Source organism: Ambystoma mexicanum, chromosome 11 (assembly GCF_040938575.1).
Source record: "Ambystoma mexicanum isolate Mex_15411 chromosome 11, UKY_AmexF1_1, whole genome shotgun sequence".
NCBI classification, from domain to species: domain Eukaryota; kingdom Metazoa; phylum Chordata; class Amphibia; order Caudata; family Ambystomatidae; genus Ambystoma; species Ambystoma mexicanum.
This window is the reverse complement of record NC_090934.1, coordinates 1,349,900,340-1,349,924,094: the sequence shown is the minus strand read 5'-3', so window position 1 is coordinate 1,349,924,094 and position 23,755 is coordinate 1,349,900,340. Positions and strand designations below refer to the sequence as shown.

The 23,755-nt window shown below is 44.0% G+C and overlaps 1 protein-coding gene across 1 annotated transcript in view; it reads left to right on the top strand.

Annotated features, from left to right (window-relative positions):
- The window catches only part of RFX7 (regulatory factor X7), a 445,260-nt gene extending 422,767 nt beyond the window's left edge, over nucleotides 1–22,493 (top strand). The window contains exon 9 of the mRNA XM_069624888.1: nucleotides 16,307–22,493. Coding sequence (XP_069480989.1) covers nucleotides 16,307–19,624 — 3,318 coding nt within the window. The 3' untranslated portion in view covers nucleotides 19,625–22,493. The remainder of the gene's footprint in view (nucleotides 1–16,306) is intronic.
- Nucleotides 22,494–23,755: the final 1,262 nt, after the last annotated feature.

Below are 23,755 nucleotides of genomic sequence, written 5' to 3'. Positions count from 1 at the left end.
TAGTTCTCTCTCTGCAGTGGTGGTCGAGGGAAAACCTCTTGAAAAGGAAAACCTTCACAACACCTGCAGTAGAAGCCACTCTTACGATGGACGCATCTCTCAAGGGGTGGGGAGCCCACCTCCTCAAACATACGGTTCACAGCGTTTGGGTCCCCAGCAGGAGCATCCAACCACATAAACCTGTTTGAGCTGTTAGCGGTATTCAAAGCATTGAAGGCCTTTCAGACACAGTTGCTGGGAAAAACAGTACTGGTACTCATGGACAGCACCACAGCAATGTACTACCTGAGCAAGCAAGAGGGCTCTCACTCTCCAGGGTTGTCCAAACTGTCACAGAACATTTGGAAATGGGATCTCAAACATAGGATGTTTCTATTGTCTCAACAAGTTCCAGGGGAACTCAATCTCCTGGCAGACGTGCTCAGCAGAGACTTCCTGTTGCCCTTGGAGTACGAATGGCGACTACACGAAGACATCGTCTCCAATGTTTTGGCAGAATTGGGGCTTCCCAGAGATTGACTTGTTCGCAACTCTGGAGAACTCACAATGCCCATATTACACTTCCAGGTACCCTCAGAACCGATCCAAGGGGAACGGTCTCTGGATAACCTGGTTAGGGAAAATGTTTACGCTTTTCCCCCCCGACTCCCCTACTCAACAAGACTGTGCACAAGTTGCACCAGGAACCAGTCACCATGATATTGGTGGCCCCAATGTGGGCCCGCCAACCCTGGTTCTCCCATCTGATGGAGATGTCGCTCTCTCCTCCGATGAAATTACCTTGCCCATACAACATGCTATCTCAGGACAAGAGGGAAACACTTCACCCATGACCGCAGGCTCTGAATTTAGCGGCCTGGCTCCTGAGGCCATAGAGTTCGGGCATCTCCAACTTCCTCCGAGATGCATGTATATTCTTAGGGAAGCAAGAAAGCCTAACACCAGACATTGCTACTCCAATAAATGGAAATGGCTTTGTCATCTGGCATAGAACCAAAACCATCAATCCCGTTGATTGCTCTCCTACTCATATTGTGTTATACCTGACTCACCTACTAGACTCAGGTCTGGTGTTTAATTCCCTGAAGGTTCACTTAGCTGCACTCTCAGCCTATACCACGTCCCAGTGCAAGGTGTTGTGGTGGAAGATCCCAGTTGTTAAAGCTTTCATGGAAGGGGTTAAGAGAATTCATCCCCCGATTTCTAACCCCGCTCCCGGATGGGACCTAAATGTGGTATTAACCAGACTTATGGGGTCTCCCTTTGAACCTATGCATAAAGCAAGTCTCAAAGCTCTTACTTACAAGACTGCCCTCCTAGTGGCAGTCAATTCAATAAGGAGAGTCAGTGAACTGCAGGCCCTTTCTATTCTGGACCCTTTTGTCACAATTAACAGAGATAAGGAGATAAGGTGGTTTTGCGCACTCACCCTCAGTTTGCGCTCACATTTATTTTCTAAATTCCATGTGAACCAGTCAATCGCACTACCAACATTCTTGCAGAACCCCATTAACGTGGCAGAAAGAAGCCTACACACACTGGATGTGCGCAGGGCAGTCATGTACTCCCTGGAAAGGTCTAAACCACTAAGGAAAACAAACCAGTTTTTCGTTTCAGTGGCAGTTGGTAGAGAAAGGGATCCTGTCTCTAAATTGGCCATCTCTAGGTGGATTGTCAATTGCATCACACTCTGCTACACTCTTGCTAAGAGAGATCTGCCCTTCAAGCCTAGAGCACACTACGCAAGGCAATGGGGCTGCCATAGCATTAATTGCATATGTTCACCTCGAGTCCATTTGCAAAGCGGCAATCTGGAGTTCTGTACACACATTTACAAAACACTATTGCCTAGACACTCATTCTAGGTCTGATTCTCATGTGGGACAAGCAGTACTAAGACATCTTTTCACTATTGTTCCTTCTCACATCCCACCTCCCAACTCTACGGTAAGTAATGCATGTCATTTTCTTAGCTGGTGATTTAATAGACATGATGGCTGGCACTGAAACATAAACTTCTCCTTTAGCCATCACACCGTCATGGAGGTCTGTCTTGTGGCAGGTCACATGCCCCGTAAGAGGTCAGGGTTGAAACTGGACGCAAGAACCCACTGAGACTTGGCAAGCAGTGCAGAGGTTGAGGAATTTATAATAGAATATCGTAGGTTTAATTTGGATTATGATATAACTCCAGATACTCTTACCTAAAATCTACATTTAGAAGTACTCTGGAGTCACTCACTTTGAATCTTAAAAAGCTTACTGTAAAGATGATAGATTGATTCAAGGGTTCCAGAAGAAAGACACGCTCTATAAACCGAATCCTTCTAAGAACTCCCTCTGGCATATTATTGCAACTAGAAGTCAGCTTAATTCACTCCTAACTAATAAAACAGAGTACCAGCTCCTGAGACTTGATCAATCCTTTCCTGAACACGCTAATATGGCTCAGCCCCCATGGCTTCTTCCAGGGCTCTCCCTCTCCCCTTCATCAGAATCCAGACCTAAACAAAGACAGACGTGTTCGCCCTTATTCCACTCTGGTTGGAGGGAGGATTTTTGTTTCCGTCTAGAGAAATGGAGGGCGATTTCCTCAGTCATTTGAGTCCCCTCTGTAGCAAGGTGGGGATACTGCCCTCCTCTCGCTTCTGATCCCTCTTCCTCAGCTCCAATTTTGAAAAGGGTGTGAGTATTTGGACTCTTTTCACACATAGACCATAACCACCTGAGGATGCTCGACTTGTGGGATGTGGAACAGGATCAGGTGCACATCAGTGTACTGCATCTGCAAGCCATACTCCACACACTGAGGGCCTTTCTTTGAGTCAGCAGGAACTCCTGTATTCAAACCCTGATGGACACGTCTGCTCAGCTTATCATGTTTTCAGTGAAACTGTGTGAATGGGCCATTCAGCAGGTCATTCATGTCCAGGCTCAATCTCCATGGCGAGGAGAACCCGGAGAAGGATGCCCTCAGCAGACTGGAATCTTCAGTCCATGAGTGGAAAGCTCTGGTGGTTCAGCAGTTGTTTTGGTGGTAAGATTCCCTGTCGTTGAACACTTTTGCACCCATGTAACAAGTGCCCCTTCTTTGCCTCTCACCTGGCAAGGCACCCAAACTCATTGTTGGATGGTATGGCCATACTTTGGGAAGGGATTTCTTTTCACACGTTCCCCTCATTTGTTCTTCTGCACAGAGTGATCAGGAAGTTCAGGAAGACCAAGGCTTATGTAATGAGTCTGGGTGTCCCTCTCTGGCTGACCATTTCTGGTTCTCCGACCTGAAGAGCCTGTTCCGGCTAGACTTGATCAAACTCCCACGAAGATGTGACAAGTCTTGTGATATTGTAACTGATTCCCGGGAGGGAAGCTTTTTTAACGTGGTCTGGGAAAAGCAGAAACAACCTTACTCTGACTGTGGTGGTGGCTATCTGTGGGAGGACCACGTTAGAAGATAACACTGAATCAAAGTGAACCTTTTAGATGTTATTCTTAATGACCCCCATGTTCCTTTGAAACATTCCTGTATGGCTTATTGTGACGCAGATAAACATTCCCAGGTTTTCTTGAGCAACAACCTTATTTACCTCCCCCCACCCCCTTTGTTTTTTAGTACTGAGACGAGGAAGAGAGATGGAACAATGAGGATGACCAGAAGCGGTACGCAAATTACTGGTTCTAGTCTTTGGAAAGTGTTAACAAATGCCGGGAAGTTTAGAAGAGACACAGCAGAACAGAAAACGAGTGAGAGGCAGAGACTGCAGCGGAACGCAGCTTGTGCAGACGCTGGTTGGAACGCCAGAGGTGAGCACACTGTGGAGGCAGCACAGAGGCTTCTGAAAACGGCGTGCGTAGAGACCGGGCTAAGAGAAGGTCACCGCTTTATTGCTATAGGCAGCTGGAGCCGCCAGAAGCAAAGGAAGATAAAGTGGTAGCCAAACAGGTAACGGACCGCACCCCCAGTCAGTGAACCAAAGGAGAAGATGATGGAAGGACACCATAGCTGCCCGGCAAGCCCTGAGGGAGCGAGCCGGTTACTGGAGCACTTGAGAGCGAGTGTTGCATATCATTAAGAGCACAAGAAAGACCAATTAAAGTAATTGGAGGAGCTGATACAAATACAAACGGTTTTAAGAAAGGGTCAGTGAACCAAATCTTGAAAAGAGAGATTGATACGAACAGTGTTGAGAAAGTGTTGGTGACCCAATACCTGGAGAGAGAGGTTGAAGCGAATACGGACAGTGGGAAGAAAGTGACAGTGACCTGCAATGCTTGGAAAAGGACATTGATACAAATACAACCAGTCAGCCCTACAGCTAAAGGGGTGTATCGGATTTACTCCCTAAAAATAGGCAAATACGCCCAAAAAATAAAGGTATGTGGTAAAAATACCCCCAACAAAAAATGGGAGTCAGGTACATATGACTTTGTGTCCATCTCCATGGATATGTCTGGACCAGCAGTGCACGTAGTACCACAGGAAGAAACTGCTATTATTACTGGGTGATCGGAAGAAGTAAACATGTATCTTTTCATGTGCATACATAACTAGGTGCAAATAAATAATGATTACAAAAACATTGCTGTTTTTCAGTTTAAAAATGTTTTTACTTGCTTATAAAACACTCCCATTGGGAAATGGACTCACATTTTTACCCCCAAAAATATCATTTTACTCCCAACTTAAAAAGAAAGGTAGTAAAATACTCCCACTTCGAAATCTTATGTGGAGCATTGCGACCAGTGTTAAGAAAGAGTCGGTGACCCAATATGCAAACAGTGAGCCTGGGACTAAGACCCATGAAAGGATCCAAGCATCCAGCATCCAAGCTATGCCATACACCCCACAGGCAACTATGCTCACCATGCAATCCACCCTACCACCATCACCCACCAGATCTCTCACCAAATTCCTTCCTGATCTTCAGGCCAAGCCACCCACAGAGATGCAACACCCAGTCACCGCCAACACCACACGTCTTCACTCCCCTGCGGAATGGATCACCCAATATGCCTCCCCCCACTCCTCTCATACCATGCCCTCTCAGTCTACGAAATGCAAGACTAAGCTCTCGCCTCTTCTGCAATTTGATGCCACGAATAGCCTCTGCTCCACAGAAGGCCAACAGACTTACGACTCCACCTATATAGCCCTCTCACTCCAGAAAAAGCGAAATAAGGGTTGAAGCGGCAGCCAACAACCTGCAATGCGCACTGATCAATGCCAGATCCCTACCAGCACACGCCACCGAAATTCATGACCTCATCACCGACCTCGACATTGAGATCCTAGCGGTCACTGAGACCTGGCTCCATGAAGCCACAGGTCCTGCCCTCTCACTAGCCCTCCCACAAGGACACTCTATCTACAAGCAAGATAGACACACAGCCAAAGGTGGGGGAGTAGCCCTCATAGTCAAAGACTGCCTAGCAGTAAGGCTAATCCCTTCCAACCTCGGGGAGAACATTGATTCCCTCTCCGTTAAGATCTCCACCTTGCCCACCACCACTATCCCCATCCACCTAGCCTATAGACCACCAGGTCCAATAGCCGACTTTCATGATATCCTCATCCATCTTATAGGTGAGAACCTTAAAAACTCTACTAAAATAATTCTCCTAGGTGATTTCAACCTGAGACTTAATGACCAGAAAGATAGACCATCCAAAGCCCTGGCCCAAGCGCTGTAGGAATTAGGATTCCTCCAAAGAATCCTCACACCGACTCACTGCAAAGGGCGCACCCTTGATTGGATAGTAGACCACAACTGCAATATAGATATCGGCTCCATCACCCCCACCCCTAGGTCCGACCATCACCTCATACACTTCTTCATACCATCGGGGGCCAACGCACCCATAAATCTCAGCCCCATCCCACCGGCACCAGCTAGAAGTGCATAAAACCTTACTAAAGAAAGGATCCTCCCCATTTAGATTCCCTAACACTCAACATCCCAAACTCCTCTGACCCAGCATTACTGGCGGATATCTATAACACAGCTATGACCACGGCGGTCAATACCATAGCACCCTTACAAAATAAAAAAGCAAAAAAAATAAAACATTTCAATACCTGGTTCTCGGCAGAACTAAAAGAACTCTGTACCCAAAAACGTAAAGCCCTGAGCAAATGGCTATGTTTCCCACAGGAATCCACACTATCCTCCTACAAGGCTCTGGCCACTCTATACAAGAAGGCGATAACTAATGTCAAATCTGTGTCCTATAACAAAAGAATCTCCAATGCCACGTGTGAGACAAAAAGAACTCTTTGCCATCTTTAAAGAACTATCCACTCCAGCCACTAAATCCCAAGAGATCATCAAAGACGAAGCCTGGTGTACTAGTGTACAATCAGCCTTACTAAACAAAATCGCGTTATTGCAAAAGAAAATCCATGAACATCACAAAAACCTCTCTAAACACATCAACTTAGCTGCCCCTCCGGAAAATAAAGGCACCTCATTCAATATAAAACCCTTCTCTTTCAGGGAAGTCACTGAGTCTGAAGTCCTAGATATCGGAAAAAAAAGATCAGGCCCTCAAACTGTCAAGGAGATGCATGCCCAGCCAAACTAGTCAAAAAAAGACTGCGCTGAAACCCTCGCACCCTTTCTAAAAACCTTCATCAATGCCTCTTTCAAAACCAATACAGTTCCTGATAAGTTAAAAGAAGCATGGGTTCGCCCACTTCTAAAAAAAAAAAAAAAAAACCGAAAAAAAAACCCTCATTGGACCCCGAAATTGACAACAACTACAGGCCCCTCACCACCGTCCCATTCCTGCTCAAAATCTCAAAGTCCTGGACAAGGTCGCTTATACACAAATCCAGCAATTCCTGGAAGAAAATAAGATCTTAGGTAAAAGACAATCTGGTTTCCGCCCAGGCCATGGGACAGAATCTGCCCTGCTTGATCTTAAAATACAACTCGATGACATTATGGACAAAGGCAAACCGGCTCTTCTCCTTCTGCTAGATCTGTTCGCTGCCTTTGATCTCGTCAACCATGATATCCTGGGAAAGCAATTCATAAACGCAGCCCGCTTCTCCCCACAAGCCACAGCATGGATCGAGTCCTTTCTTAAAGGCAGACTCATGAGAGTATTCTCTGACTCTGCGTTCGCCTCTGCCACCACCATACACTGTGGAGTCCCACAGGGCTCATGTACCGCACATACCCTGTATAACATCTTCACCCTCCCTCTCCAACGATTTGGATCGCCGCAACATATCCTATACAAACTATGCCGACGACGCACAAGTCTTACTCCCCCTAACCGGCATATACAAACAAGATGCAGCAGCCCTCACCAAAATCTACACAATCATCCAAACTTGGATGGCAGCCAATGGCCTCTGTCTCAATGCAGACAAAACAGAGATACTCGTGGTAGGCACTAAAGAAACTCTCAAGAAACTCTCCCCCCAATACAGCACCTTCAACATCAACAATACCACTATTACTGCATCCTCAGCAGTAAAAACACTAGGAGTGTATCTTGACGCCTCCCTGTCCATGACAAGTCAGGTCAGTGCCATAGCTGCTTCCGCTGCCCTCGCCATTAAGATCGTCCACACCGTTAAGCCATTCCTTTCAATCAAAAACAGTCTTATCAATTGCTAGAGCCACAGTAGGCACCAAGCTTGACTACTGCAATGCCCTCTTCCTAGGCACCTCCGCCAAAAACCTCAACAAGCTGCAAGTGACACAAAACAATGCCCTCAGAGCAGCTCTGAGTATTCCCAAAAGGGAACACATCACCCAGGCAAGGAAAGATGCACACTGGTTGCCGATCAAAGAACGCATCCTCTTTAAAGCCATGGCTATTACACACAAATGCCTGTCTCTCAACGCTCCTCCCTACCTTTCTGACCGAATCACCACAACACCTCCTCCAGACCCATCAGATCACATCTCTCTAATTTAATCTATGTCCCCCACCTTCAAAAGGTCAAAAGCAGGAGGCTCCAGCCTTCAACACCTAGCCTCCAAAAACTGGAACGCCCTCCACACGGCACACAGAAATGAAAAATCATACTGTCTTCCGCAAAAAGTTGAAAACTAAACTGTTCAATTAAGTATATCTTCATGCCACCTGCATATCTCTGGCTTGATATGCTGTTCTTCTGTAGCCACAGAACACGCATACCCCCTATGCTTAGGCATGTCTCCATGCCACCTGCATCTCTCTCTCTGGCTTGTTATGCTGTTCTTCTGTAACCACAGAACACGCATATCCCCTATGCTTAGGTATGTCTCCATGCCACCTGCATCTCTCTCTCTCTGGCTTGTTATGCTGTTCTTCTGTAACCACAGAACACGCATATCCCCTATGCTTAGGTATGTCTCTATGCCACCTGCATCTCTCTCTGACTTGTTATGCTGTTCTTCTGTAACCAGAGAACACACATATCCCTTCTGCTTCTATTCTGGAAAGGAGAAATTGGGTCAAGGTAGGAGAGAAGACAGAGTGAGCGAATTGAAGAATGATAGATGGATTTAAGAGGAGCAAGGCGTGAGTGGGGAAGACCAAGGAACAGAAAAGAACAATAGAATAGGCGAGAGAAGACTAGTGAGGAGATGAGGAGTTTTGAAGCATGGAAATTGAGAAAAGGGCAGCTTTTTCGAATGTTGTAGAAATGAAATGGACAGGCGCGGGATGTAAGGGAGATGTGGTGGTCAAAGGAGATATTAGAATCAAAGTAATTGCCAAGATTTACTTCTTACAATTTTTATGCCATTTTTGTTTTCCCAATCGTACCTCAACCAATTGCTGATAATGGATTTTTATCACTCTTGCGCTTCTTTGGCTTAGAGTATGATTGTTTGGGCCTTCATCAACTATTGCCTCTTCCTCTCTTTGGCAATAGGGGTTACAATTGGCTTGCTTCTTAATTGCCCTCTCTTGGCTTTGGTACTGGTAGTTTTTGTTGCCTTCTTTTAATATATCCGTCTTTAGGTTTTGACAATTATTTCGACCTTTTTCATTATAAATATGAATGTAAATATAACCTATTATAATATCACACAATATTAGTGAACTCATCGGGTGCTGCATACGTGTCTGCTCGCTCTGCTGCCACTTCTGCTTCCTGCTGAACGGTAAGCTGGTTCCCGCGGCAGTCGGGAGAGGAGCATTCCTCGCTCCACGGGCGCTCCGGTGCTTGCCTGCCACTGCAGTACAAGTTACTTTGGGGAAATCTTCTTAAATAAACGCTTCCCGGTGCGCAGCCTCTGTATACAAGGTCACCATGGGGAAGGCTTTCTGGAACAACACTTCTCGTTGCGCATCCTCTGCATATAGGGCCATTAAGGGTAGAGACACTCACGAAACTGGCATCCACTTCACAAATAGTGATGGCTCTGTCGTCTCTGCTTCCCTTCAACTTCTGCTGTCACTGCAATGTGGAGTCTCGGCACTTAATTCACCTTCTGCTTCTCCTAATGGTCTGCCCATCATGGGGCCCTTTATGCTCATCAGACCTTCTCAGGTTTTGGGCATTAGAATCACTGGACTGCACGTTGCAGTCTAGTGCCTTCAAATCCCTCTTCCTCGTCCCAGTACTTTGGGCATTGTGGGACCTGAAGCCCCAATGTTCAAATTACCTTTTTCCTGCTGAATATTTTTTGTTTTCACATGTACTTACTTAACTTCAATTATTGACTATGTTTTCAAGAGGAAATTTAAAAGGAGTCAATGATTGTTTGGAATCAAAGGAGAGTTAGCTTTATTAGAACTTAAGATGGTAATGTTCTGATGTCCACATTTAATGTTCTGTTGTTGGCTACAATAGTTCTCATCATTATAGGTGTGGGTAACTTTTATGAGGGGGGGGACTATGGCTCTGTAGAAAATGGCACGAGGAAGAAGAGGGGGCAGAGCAAAGCCCTGTTTAAACTGAGGGGCAATGTTGAACCAGGTCGGGGCAAAAGAGAGATCCCTGGGAAAAAAAGTTGTTGAAAACAGTAAGAGTCCAAGATTCGTCACCTTCCTCATACCATTAGTTGGAAGAAAGACAGAGAATTTCATGTGGAAAACAGTGCCGGGCAGGATAGTGAACCGGGCCTGGATAAGAGACGTTGCAAACCAGAAAGAAGGGTCTGGGACCCGAATGCTGAAAGGATTAAAGATTTGTATATGTGAAACAATGTCTGTCAGGTCAGGGAACAGGGCCTATATAAGAGACATAATAAGGCTGAGAAAGGGGTCTGGGACCCGTATAACTGGAAGAAAAGACTAAAGTCAAGAGAAGACCATGGGAATGGAGAGATATCCTTTTGCAAAAGACAAGAGAAGACCAGAGGAAGAAGGATATATCCTCTATCAAAATCACAGACATCATTGGGAATATTGAAATAGAGCCTAAGAATGGCTTGGGGAGGGGAGACTCCCCCCCCCCCCACCTTTGTGGAACTACATTGAAAGGCGTAGTGATGGCCAGGGCAAGAGGGTTATTCCTCCAACAGTCACAAACTGCCCAACTACGTTGAAAGGCATAGTGACGGCCAGAGGAAGCGGGCTACTCTCCCAACAGTCAGGAACTGCATAAAACCACCCGGAAGGATTGAGCCACCTTTCTGGAGTCATGGTGGAACTAGTTATATAGCTTTCTTTTTAGAGTGTAAGGGACGGAAATGGGTTTTGAACATAGGACAATGGACTAGTTTTCTTTTGGCAGAGATTCTGATACCATCCTTAGTTTTGGAAACCCCTTAGTTAAAAGGACAGACAGGGATTTTCCTTATTTTTGGTTAAATAAAAGTTTATGCCAACAAGCAATCAACTTTGGTGTCCTGCGTCTATGTCTGCACCCTTACAGTTGACATTGCAATTTTTGGAATAATGTAAGGATTAAGGATATCATTAATACTTACTTCGTTGAATTTGTATGAAGAAATCTCCAAAGTGAGGACATTACACATATTCAATAAATCATTGAATAACATATTCCTGTAAGCATCATGTTGAAAAGGCACAGATAAGTTGAAGCACCTAGTGCTAGTCTGGGTTTAAGAGTGGGTGCTTTACGCATAACAGTTGTACTAGTCACAAGAGCAATGGCCTTCAATGTCAAAAACAGACCCGTGACTCAAAACTGATGGCATACTGTGGCCCTCAGCTGCCATAATCTCTAACAGGCTTTACACTGAAGCAAGTCTTCTGTGGCTGCTCGTCGCCTAAGTGCCAGAGTTGCGGACACAGAGGTCATAGTTTTGGCTACAGACTTTTATTTCAAACAAAAAGGGGGTTGGAAAATGCCTCGCTGTCCATACTCTAAGAGGTATTTTCCCTGCCTAAACCAAAACTGAGGGTCTGTCCGATGTCAAGATGTCCAAAGCAAAATGGCCAGTGTCCAATGTCCTATTCTGGCCATCACATTTTGAGAATAATTTCTAAGGTGAAAAGGGTCATGTTGTGGCCATGAAATGTGTACAAAAATGTTAAAAAGGAAAGAGATAATTCTAACACAACAAAGTTCCCAATTGGATAACTTTTACAGTTCCAGGGGTTTGTTACCTTCCCTAGGTTTTCCTCTTCTAGATGTCCAAGCTCCATAATGGCAGGAGCCTTCCTTACATAAACACAATCAGGGAATTCGATTAATAACAATCTATTAACCTTAAATGTTAACTAGGGAAAACCTTTTTAGCACACAAAAACACTTTAAGGAACAAACAATTTCTCAAGCACTATTTTCAGTGCAATAAATGCGTAACCTATCTGGATCCCTAAGCGGAAGAACACCTTTTTCTTAAGTGTGGGGTGCCTGTCCCTAGGATCGAGGTGATGGAACGCCTATCTAACAGGTAAAGAAGAGGAGGCTGTCCCTAAGCCTACAATGTATATTGTTTGTTGAAAAAACAGACGTGTTGTAAAAAAGATGCTTAAGAATGCTCAACCATATCTATTTATATCTCGAAAACATTTTGTGGAGGACCTATTTCCTCGGGGTATGGGCCCCGTGTTTAATTTATTGACCTTCCAGGAAGTGTGTAGACAGTATTTCTATAGATCCACAGGTGGATATGATGGTGAGTCCAGTTAATCTAAAATTAGGATTAAAACTAAATTTAAATCAATTGGTTATGTTGTGAGAGCTGATTTTCTTGCAATCTACTGAGCAATGGCTCAGGAGGTTGTCTTAAACTATGAAGTAAATTCAGGGACAGGAGAATGTTCTCCACTCCAGTGAAATCAGTTTTTTTGTTGTGTATCCTGTGGCTTCTCAGGGATATCGTTCATCTTGGTTGGTCGACCGGTTTCGATGACTCTCTCTCGTTCGTCATCTTCATCAGGACCGTGACTTTCCAACGTCAGTTTTGATCGTCATTCCCATGTGATGCGACGATGGTCACCACATAAGGACAATATGAAACAGTATGTTGGCTGTGGTCCCGTACGGTTATATTTCTTTTAGAAATGCATTCTTGCATAAGCTTTTGGTAATTAGTCTCTGGGATTTTTCCCCTTTCACTTTGCATGATACTCTGTCCACAGGCTATGGGTTCCCCCCAACCCCACTTTGGAAAATGTTCTGATTATTTAAATAGTCATATATGGTCATGGACTCTCTGTTGTTTTTACCTTCACCCCAGGATTGCTAGGTTCATGTCAGGGTGTGTTTTATTACTTGTTCCGGTCTCTGTGGTTTCCAGAAGATCCAGAGAGTGTCACTCAGTGGCTGAATCTCCTGTGGGAAAAGATGGAGGAATAGCCATCAGAGTTTCATATGTTTTGCACTCTTGTGTGTCACTAAGGTCGATAGACATCATTGCCCCCCCTGGATCTTGTATGCAGCTCAAGGGCATCTGCCCCTTATAGTCGCCCCCATCCTCTGAGATATGCGTGCTGTCGCAATGGCATTCAGTGGTGGGAGCCTGTTTAAACAGTCATGTTTCCAACCAAGTGATTGATGGCCGCTGATCCTTTTTTCCCCAAGCCTTGCACTTAAAAGATGCATGCTATTGTGAGAATGCACATGCCGAACTCTCTGTGGTTGGGAGATTCCCTGGTTCGCATTGGTATTCTGATGTGCTCCCTGAGCACTTATGCAGTTGTTCAACTTGCTCGTATGAGTGCTAAATCACTCGAGCACTGTCTCTGCGCTTCCGGGTGTGATGGTCAACAATACATGGATCATCTGTGCGAGCGCGTGTGATGGTGAATTCGTCTGTATGTTTGCTGGCATGTGATCCTAATAGTTCTGTGTGCATCTAAGCACATCCAATAGTTGTGGCCTCATCATTGTTCGGCATGCTATCTTACCGTAAGTTTCGGGAGTCCGCAGTCTCAGGAGCCACGTTCGCAGTGGCATCCGTGAGGTAGCAACAAAGGCTGTTGCTGGGCAACCCTGTTCTTTTTTGTATGTGCCTTCTTTAGTTTTTCTCATTTTTTTTCCGGTGGCCATCTTTAAGTGTATATTGCTCAGTGTCAGCAGATGCTTTTCGGTCACTATCATGTGTTACATCTTTAAGTTGTGCATTACAGGTGGGGATACATTCTTAGTTGTCAGTTGTCTGCAATGCGGATGAGCGCTTGGGGGCTCAGCTTTTTATTGCAAGAGCCTTCCTTAGACATCTCTGTTTAGACATCTCTGTTCAGCCAAAATGGTTTGTATTTTAAACAACTTGCCGGTTAGTCTTCATTTTGTAGGATACCTGGCGTTTTCCCTTGCTAGGTTTTTTCTCTCTAATGTAATTTCAACTATCTTTGGCTATACCTGATGTATCCTCATATCAGGTCTTCATCATGTGATCTATTTTACACACTTACCAACTTGACCTTGTCTGGTATACTCTCCTGCCAGGGCTTTCTCATATGCTTTACTTGGCACACTTGCAAACTTGAATCTGCCTGGTATACTCTCCTGCCTGGGCTTTCTCATAAGCTTTACTTGGCACACGTTCAAACTTGAATCTGCCTAGTATACTCTCGTGCCAGGGCTTTCCCATGTGCTTCACCTGACACACTTGCAAACTTGACAATACCTTGTATTCATTCCGTCATTTCCCTTTTGGAAATATTGATTCTCACATTCTGTCTTTTGTGCTTCATTTGCTCTTAGTTGCCTTCGGTAGGGTTGCTGAAGTGCCCCTATGTCCCAGCTTCCCTCTTCTGGACTCACCTGTTCTCAGCATGCTTAATTTCTCATGTGGTAGGCATGCAGCAGCTCTTTGGCATCCCGTTCCTTCTCCCTGGGTTTGCCAACCTCGCTTTGTGGCATTCGTGTCCCTCGCGGCTCTCGTTTGCCTACTATGTGCTTCTCCGGGTACGAGCAGTGTGGATGCTGCTCTCCGCTACGTGAATGACAGGAAGACTTCCCTTCTCTTTCTCTCATGGCAGACCGATCCTTCGGTGGTCTTTCCTTGGCCTTCTCAGTGAGCTGGTTAGCACCATGGTTTTCCAAGCATCACAGTGGTCTTGGTCAGTACCGAACAGATGAGATTCTTTCAGCCAGGGTCTCCGTGCTGTCAGCTGGTTTGATGTTCTGAATGTCCCGCACTAAATGTGCGCTTGCAACCACTGGAGCGCAGCTTGTGCTTCTGGCCTTTGTCTTGTCTATCTTCATTACTCCACCCAGCTTTCTTGTCACAGTACTTTTACATTCATGGAAAGGGAAGTGAGTTCTTGGTGTTTTATAGACAGAGCATGGAATGGTATTCTTAGCAGCTTCCATGGGTTGGTGAAGGGATTCATGACAATATGCCAGTAAGGCATGGGGAATGGAGAGGGTATCGCTAAAGGGAAAAGGATACCATGTCTCGTCCAATGATGATGTGCCACTCCCTTGCAGGTTGCCTCCCCCCATGTGATCCTCCCTCTCATAGCCGCCCCACGGGTCAGAATCGGGTAGCGGCTGCTGTCCCCTGGCCACATGGGGGGAGAGGTCCCTGCTGGGAAAAGAGTGATAACACCATCAGAGTCATCACAATACGCTTGGTAAAAGTGAAGAATGCTCTTATAAAGAGTGCCCATCGTCTGAGTAGATGTTCCGTAGGCTGCATCTTGGGCAAACCTTGAACAGAGGCGTTGTCTTCTTTCTCCTCCGCCATTACCATGCAGTGTAGGCGTCAAAGAATCCTCTGGAATCCTCCAAGAAGCAAACTCGACAAAATAAATCTTGTCCTTGAGGGGTGTTGAAAGTCCGAAAACGGGTCCCCGTTAATCGGATGATGGATCGATGGAGCTTGAGGCTCAATTGACCGGAAAATTAGAGTAAACTCTAAGAAAAAGTGCAAAAGACATTAAAAAGCCTGAGAGATAATCACGAGGACTCCCACCACTCGAACGTGCGGTAAAAATCTGAAGATGGTTGCCAGAGGAGGGGCTTAGGTAGAGGGCAGTCATTGGCTGGGGGCAGTATGACCCAGTGACCAGTGATTGGTTGTTAGGAGAAAGACAGTTCAGAAGTGAAACTCAAACTGATTTTTTTCTTTACCGAGGATTCCCAGCCTGACAACGGGGAATATTCATGAGCATGTGAATCCATGCCAGACCCATGCTGGAGAACAGTTGCAGGTAAGTAACTTGTTGCTTTTCCACTGAAAAGAAGGAAAACATTTTTCGAAGAAGCTGTCATTTTGTATATATGTGCACGAATGTGAGCTGAATTTCACCCACTCATGGGCCTATATCACAGAAATGAAGTAGCTGGTACCCCTTAGCAATAGGCAGGGTTAAATCCAGGTCAGCAGGACCACCCATTACCAAAAGCCCTGCGGTAACATCCGATGTTGGAAAATCCCTGGGAGCAGAAGTGGCAGTCTGTCACCTATGTGTTAGCTTGTCCAGAATTGCATGGGTGCATTCCCGTGGAAAATGCAGCTTGGCCCTGTTCTCTAACTGCTGAGAATACCATAAATACGATCATACTTTTACCATAACAGGGAGTAACACTGCCCAGATGAATGAAGACCAACGTTTTGCTTGCCTTAATATGGGCGCTTTTCTTGGGGGCGGGCACCTGCAAGTCTTGCTGAGACATGTTCAGTGGGGAGAGCGATAACATTTTGTATTGCAGTCTTTTAGACACCTTTCCAGTAATCTGTTGCCATTTATGAAGCAAAGGAAGATTTAATTGCTTAAACTGTTTTTTGTTGTACTTGGCTTATAGTTTCTTTCAAAAGCTGGTCAATTGTATACATTGTTTAAATGGAACAAATGCCAGCATCAATGTAGTAAGGACCAATGCCTTATTAATCTGCAATTTGTACTTGGCCATTACTGTTGGAATGACTTGTTTTGTGATGTCATAAAACATGTACTGTTGACTGATGACATTTCCTCTCTCCATTCCAAGGTACAAAGAACACGCCAGTTGGTGACATCCCCTTGTCCCATGGGTTCATCTGATGGCAAGGTCCTTCCCCTCAATGTTCAAGTTGTAACGCAGCACATGCAGTCCATCAAGCAGTCGCCAAAGACCCCTCAAAATGTTCCAGCCAGTCCTGTGGGTGATCGCTCTGCTAGGCATCGATACCCTCAAATCCTACCGAAGCCAGCAAACACCAGCGCCCTCACCATTCGCTCGCCAACCACCGTACTGTTCACCAGTAGCCCAATCAAGACTGTTGTACCATCACCCCATGTCAGCTCTTTGAATGTGGTCAAGATGACAACAATATCTCTTGCACCGAGCACCACCAGTACAGCTCTTAAACACACTACTGCAGTGACTAACAGTACAGGAGCAACAGAAGAGCAATTGAGGACTTGCCCACAAATTGTAAATGGCTCAGTTGTTTCACTGCAGTCTCCAGGGCCCAAGGCAAGCAACCTTTCTGTCACACCAGCAATTGAGATCAAAATGGAACCAGAGGCACTAGCTGAGGAAAACCTGTTCCACTGCCAAGATATGGCTGATTCATCTAGAGCTAAAAGAGGAACACCAAGCATATCATCTGCTCAGAAAGGTACTTTGGAATGCATCATCATAAAATCTCCCGGTGAAGGAATCCTTGACGGGAAGGGTGCTAGAACGTCTGATCAGAGACCAGAAGCAACAAGGACCAAATGTAAACCCAGATCTAATGAAATGGGGCCTGTGTCGACTAAGGGTCTTAGTCCAGGCACTCTGATGCTTTCACTTTCCAGCCATCATTTTTCCAGCACCAGCACTTGTTCATCTTCCAGTAGTGATTCCACCAGGAAAGACCACAAAGTGTGCATTAAAAGTCCACGAAAGAGATTGCCTTCTAACCTGCAAGAGTCCCTTGTTCCCCCATTGAAGAAGACCATGGTCAATGCACTTGCCACTGCCAACTTGGAAGGTCAAAAGGTAGGCATCAGCAATGTCAAGAAGTTAGCAAAAGTAACACTGTTATCAAAAAATGAAAGTGCACCTATTCAATTTTCAAGCAAGGTAGCCATGAAAGCAAATTCCACAGCAGCTTCCACCAAGATTTTGGTAGACAGTCAGCAACTTTCTAATATAGCAAATACCAGCGAATTGCCTATGGGAAAGATACTGTCTGTTGCCTCCCCAGTGGAGAGAGAAAAATTAGAAGCAGCTGTGGCCCGCTTTAAAAGTGACTCCAATCCAAGCAGCAGCTTTACTCAAGATGCTTGGCAGCATCTCGGTTCTGAATCTGATTTCACAGCTGTTAATTGTGACCAGCCCCAAGATAGCAGTGTCATGAGTATGACTGAAAACCCTGTCACAAATGATTTACATATGTCTGTGTGGGAATCCGTGGAGTTTGAGGGAATGCATCAGGATGCATACAATCAACTCCAGAGCCAGATACAGGAATCGTCATTGAGTCGGCTGCAAGCGCATTCATCAAATGAGTTGCCTTTGTCGGCTGAACTGAAAGGTTATGAACAAACTGATGCTCAGATAAACGACAACTTCTTTTCTTTTGACGATGACCTCACTCAAGATAGCATTGTTGAGGAATTGGTGCTTATGGAAGAGCAAATGTCAATGAACAGCAATTCCCAATCGTTTGGCAATTTGGGAATGGCACTCCAGAGCCAGACAGCAACAGCGTCGCAAGGAAATTCTGTGTCCTCTCTTTCAAGCAACACACACTTTTATCACACACTTCATAGCAGTAGTACGCCAGTTCACACTCCCACACCAACTCCTACCCCAACCCCGACTCCAACCCCTACTCCAACACCAACATCGGAGATGATTTCTGGATCGCAGGGCTTATCAAGGGAAAGCCCATGTTCAAGATTGGCCCAGACTACTCCTGTAGATGGTGTTTTGGGAAACAATCGCCTCACACCTATTGGCACTCCACATTCTAATTGCAGTAGTTCTGTCCCCCCTAGTCCAGTTGAATGCCGAAATCCATTTGCGTTTACTCCAATTAGCTCCAGTATGGCATACCACGATGCCAGTATTGTCTCAAGTAGTCCTGTAAAACCAATGCAAAGACCCATGGCCACCCACCCTGACAAAACTAAACTTGAGTGGATGAATAATGGATACAGTGGAGTTGGTAATTCATCCGTTTCTGGCCAAGGTATTCTTCCAAGCTATAAAGAACTGGTGGAAGACCGTTTCAGGAAACCTCATGCTTTTGCAGTGCCTGGCCAGTCATATCAGTCTCAATCGAGGCATCATGATGCTCATATTGGTCGCTTGACACCTGTCTCGCCAGTACAGCATCAAGGGACAGCTATAAATAGCACCAACAAACAGGAGGGTTTTGCTGTGCCTGCTCCACTTGACAGCAAAGGAGGCACTAATTCTGGAAGCAACAGTTTTCGATGTCGCAGTGTTAGCCCCGCTGTTCATCGCCAGCGTAATCTAAGTGGAAGCACTGTTCCTCCTGTTTCTACTATACTACGTTCCAGCGTGTCCTCATTTGGAACACTGGTGACACCAGAAGTTCATACTATACTCACAAATATCCATGAAGAGACTAGTGCCAACAGCTTGGCTCAAAGAAGTCAATCTGTCCCTTTGACTGTTATGATGCAGACAGCATTTCCATCCCTTCAGAATCAAACAAACACCAAGAACATTACTCACGTTCTCCTAAGCAAACTTGATTCTGATAGTGATGATGCAATGAGGGGTTTAGGAATGAACAATATGCCCTCCAATTATACAGCAAGAATGAATTTGACTCAGATTTTGGAAACCCCTCCAACTTTTACCAGTGCCAATCAACAAAATCTGATCAATTCCAGCACTTCAGTCTTTGACTTCCCCACGCAGGATTACCTCACCAAAAACAGCAGCACTGATGAACTTTCTTTTGTTTCTGGAGATAGCCAAGCACAATCAGACCTAGGCCAGCAGCAGCTAGATTTCAGTAACACTGTAAAAGAACTTTTGAGCGATGATAACCTGCAGGTCAACCAGCAACTTGTAGGTCAGGTGGCTTCCGAGCTGAGTAATGTGGCATCTGACTTCTCCAGTGAAATGCGGTTGTCTTCTGAACTGTCAGGCAGTATCAATGATCTGAATACATTGGACCCAAATCTACTCTTTGATCCGGGCCGGCAGCAGGAACAAGATGACGAAGCTACACTGGAGGAGTTAAAAAATGATCCATTGTTCCAACAAATGTGTAATGAATCGATTAACTCTATGACCTCATCAGGCTTTGAGTGGATGGACAGCAAGGATCATCCAGCCGTTGAAATGTTGGGCTAAATATGTTGTGTAATGTAGCACACTGTATCTAGAGACATGTATATTGTATTTGTCTTAATAGAAGTGCCTCCCGCAGCAGAAAAAAAACGTGAGTAATCTTGGCATTCTAGAAGGGTTTGCTGCACAGCACTCATTTTTCAACGTGAAATACATAATTTTAAGAATCTTGAAAACAAGGTCTAGCTAGTGAGGCAGTTGTATAGAGCCAGTATTAAAAGATCATTTTACAGTGTGCACACTTGGTTGCAGATTTTCTCCTGGAAAGTCATTGCTGACCAACATTCAAAGCTAAGCTACTTGCGTTTTTCTTTATTTAAAAGACATGTATCCATTACTGGCTTGGTTACCATTGGTTTATAGTATGCTACTGTACAAAAACACTCCTTTTAATAGACTACTGTTTAGCTGTCTGTTTCAAATCCAAACAGGGGTGTATCTGTGGTTGTCAACATGTAAAGCATAAAAAAGAGCATATTACTTCTGAAGAAATTTAGTATGGCAGCTAGGACAGAGGTGAATGGATCTTGTTTTTTGCCTCTGAATATCGTACAAATTAACTTTAAGATTACAATAAGCTATGTGTAAGGGTGACGTGGCGTGTTTATTCTCATCAGTAGCATTCGTATACTCCATTTTAAAAAAGAAGGTTGAGACAAGGGAGTCATTACTGGGCGGAAACCCAATTGAAGAATTGGAAATATGCACTAATGTTTTATAAAATTCTGTAACATTTTTAACTTTCTACTTTTTTACCTCATCAGTGACATTTTATTGCTTGTTTTATATGTTGTGAGCTAAGACACATGAATCAGTTTTATTGCCAACATTTGAAAGCGGGCAGGAATCTGTGTGATGTCAGCAGGGACCCGCACAGAAGCTGAAAATAGAGTGAGACCCCTGCTACTAAGTAGTGGACACAGTATATGTGATATTAAGCACTGAGCTTTCTAATATATGTACATATTAGGACAGAAGTGGTGTTGCATGTTTGATCATTTCTACCAGAGTTAGGAAAAAGGCAAGTTAAGATATCCTTCAAAACCATGTATTCCACTTTCATTGCAATGCTTGTATGTGTGGAGCCAAATTCCCCTCTGTTATAGCACAACTGAGAAATAAGGGACATTGTGTCATCTCAAAGGATCTGTAACAGTAGAACATAGGAAGATATTTTTCTACTAAATTGAACAAGAGGCACTTTTAAATAATTGTGAAAAGGCTCGGGCAGTAATTGGCCAGATAGAAATATATTGCAAATTTTAATGCAAAGCAAATGAAAAAAAAGCTAAAAGCAAAAATTATGAAGTTGTTTCTTTTTTTTAAAATTGCATGATAAACTATTTTTTTAGATCTAGGTGCTATTTTAGTTTTATCCATAAGCTTTCCGATTCCTCACTGTAAATCTCAGTCTAGTGGCACAGCCTGTTTTCACATCGAAAATATGGTTTGACAAAAAGGCAAGCCAAGTACAATCCTACAGTAACATGAAAAGGTATGAAACAATTATATGAAGTCTTCGAATGGAGGCAGCCTTTCTATGTAGGTCTTGCAAACATAGGTTTTAACAGACGGTATCTAAGGTGCTACATATAACTCTGAGCTTTGTGAACTTCTCCAAATGTCTGTTTTATAGTATCCCTGAATGTGTTTACTGATATTTACAGTTGGATACATGTTCTTATTACCTGTGATTACTACTGTACTTGCAAGCAGAGCACTACTTCACACCAAAGTGTTACATATCCAAAGGGGGATAAATCAAGTTTTTATTTTTAATTCAAATTCACAAATGCCTAATTATGTAAACACGTCATATAGGAACTTGAAGACATTCTGATCCTTAGTTTCTTTTGTAGGCTTCCTGTGGTCCCGAAAAATCTGATATATGAAACACCAAATTACGTCTAAAAATGTGCACCTCCTCATCCCCTATCCCCTACCCCCACTGTACAGTAATGCAGCAAACACTTTAAATTTGGCTCGCTATCCGAGCAGTCTTTCTGGGGTTCATACATTGCACTAAAATTATTTTGAACCCGTGGAATGGCACATCTCTTATGATAAATGCAACTATTTGGCCCGTGGATAAAAACATATTTTTAATGAGTTTCATTGTCGAGAAAAAAAAGGCAACATGTCATAAAATAAATGGCAGATACAATTGTCTTATGTAGCAATGTGCATTGATCTCAGTGAGATATTTATATTTCTTATTCTCTTTCAAGAGAAAATTACAGCAGGAAGAAATTATGTTTAGTTTGCTTCACCATGTTAATACATGATCACAAAAATGTGCATGTGTGTTATTGACTTGTACAGTACTGGGTATATTCCTGTAACCACTTTTTTTGCTGTTTTGATGCTGGTTCTGTGTTAACCAGACAAACCTAGTTATTCACAAGCTGGTAACCTTTTTATGTTTAAAAATTCAGCCTAGTTATTGTTGCACATGTTCTTTTATCCTGATTTTCATTTTTCTAGTGTTTAACACCATTCAACATTTTCATCATGAAAAACAACTTCATGACGGTAATGATTTTGCAAATAGCTGCAATCAGTACTGACATTTGGACCGATAACAAGAGTATCTTCTGTATCTGAGTTTAATCCTATTGTCTAGTACTCTCCTGTGCTTTCTTTACAGCACGTCATGGGAAAACAAATCCCCTTACACATGTTCATATAGTGCAAAACGTGAGATGACCCCTCCCCCCTTCCTCCCTCTGTGTTTTGTTGTCTGTTGTACTGCTGAAAAGACAGTAGTTTATTATTGCAGTGGCAATTCTGTTTTGATTTTTTTTATTGAAAGTGCTGAAGAACTGTTTTTTTAAATGTTTTCAAAAACAATAAAAATATTTTATATTAAGAAGTTCACCTGGAAGTATATGTGAATGACAAACCAGACCTGGTCACGGCTGGCCCCAATTGTTATTGTTATACTCTGCAATAATCTTTAGTGCAGTGACTAATGCTCAGCCTGAAGACCAACTATTCTGCAAGATTTACATTTTTTAATTGGATCTGTATAGACTAACTGCAAATGTCAATTGTTTCTGTGACAAATGACGTACCGGGTAAAAGAATAGAACATTTTGATTTTACCACGTATTGTACCACGTACAGCAGGACAAAACGTACATCACACCAATTTAAGGAAAATATAAACATCGTTCAGAAACTGACTGTGTAGTCAGTAAATTAATCTGGTAATATCAGGACTCAAACCCACAAGATAATTAACTGACTATAAGGCAAGTTCCCGAGTGTCTTTTAAACAGGTTTTGTCATTTTTCAATCTACCTTTGACTCCCTGCAGATGCAAGGTTACAGTATATCATAATCTTGCTTGATTCCTGTTGGAAGAAACAACATATCTCATTAGTCGCCAGGGTGAGATTGATCATGCAAAATTGAGTGGCAGATGATGGATTCACAAAAATCATCTATGTCCAGTATGTTTTGACAGACCCTTTTGCTTGTATTTTATTGGTTGTAGTATGAACTGTCTGACAAACACTGCTAAAAGGACAGGAAAGAATGATGGTAGAAATCACCTGTTTGATTTACTATTTGAAATGTAGGATGAGATAAAGGAGAACAGTAAACTGTTGAGAAAATAGTGTAAAGTATGGACACATTTACATATAAGGATGTTGTTGGGAGAGGAGAGGGCCCAGAACTAGCCCAGGAGGGGACGGGGGGATGCGGATGGGAGCGCCAGTGGTAGGAAAGGAGTTGAGTGGTGGAGAGGATGATGCCCAAAACAAACACAAGGGTAATAGAGGGGGGGAACCGGGGGAAAGGCAAGTCTAGCCTCAGCCTCAGGTGAGAGATGTTGAGGGGGAAAAAGGAGAGGCCGAACCATTCCAATGTGGGAATGGTAGCTTTGTTAAAGTCTGGGTTGGTGAGAGAGGAATGGGGTAGTTGGAGCCCAGAACCAGCTTGGGGGACGGCAGTAGTGGGTAGTGGCAAAAGTGAGAGCCCACCAGATCTAGCCTATGGATGGGAGAACATAGGGGTGGCAGGAAAAGGAAGCCCAGGTCAAGCCCAAAGGGGAGAAATTAAGTAGTTGGTGGACGAAAAGGGAGTTCAAAACCACCCTGGGGTGTTAGAGGGGAAGCGGGGTGGGGG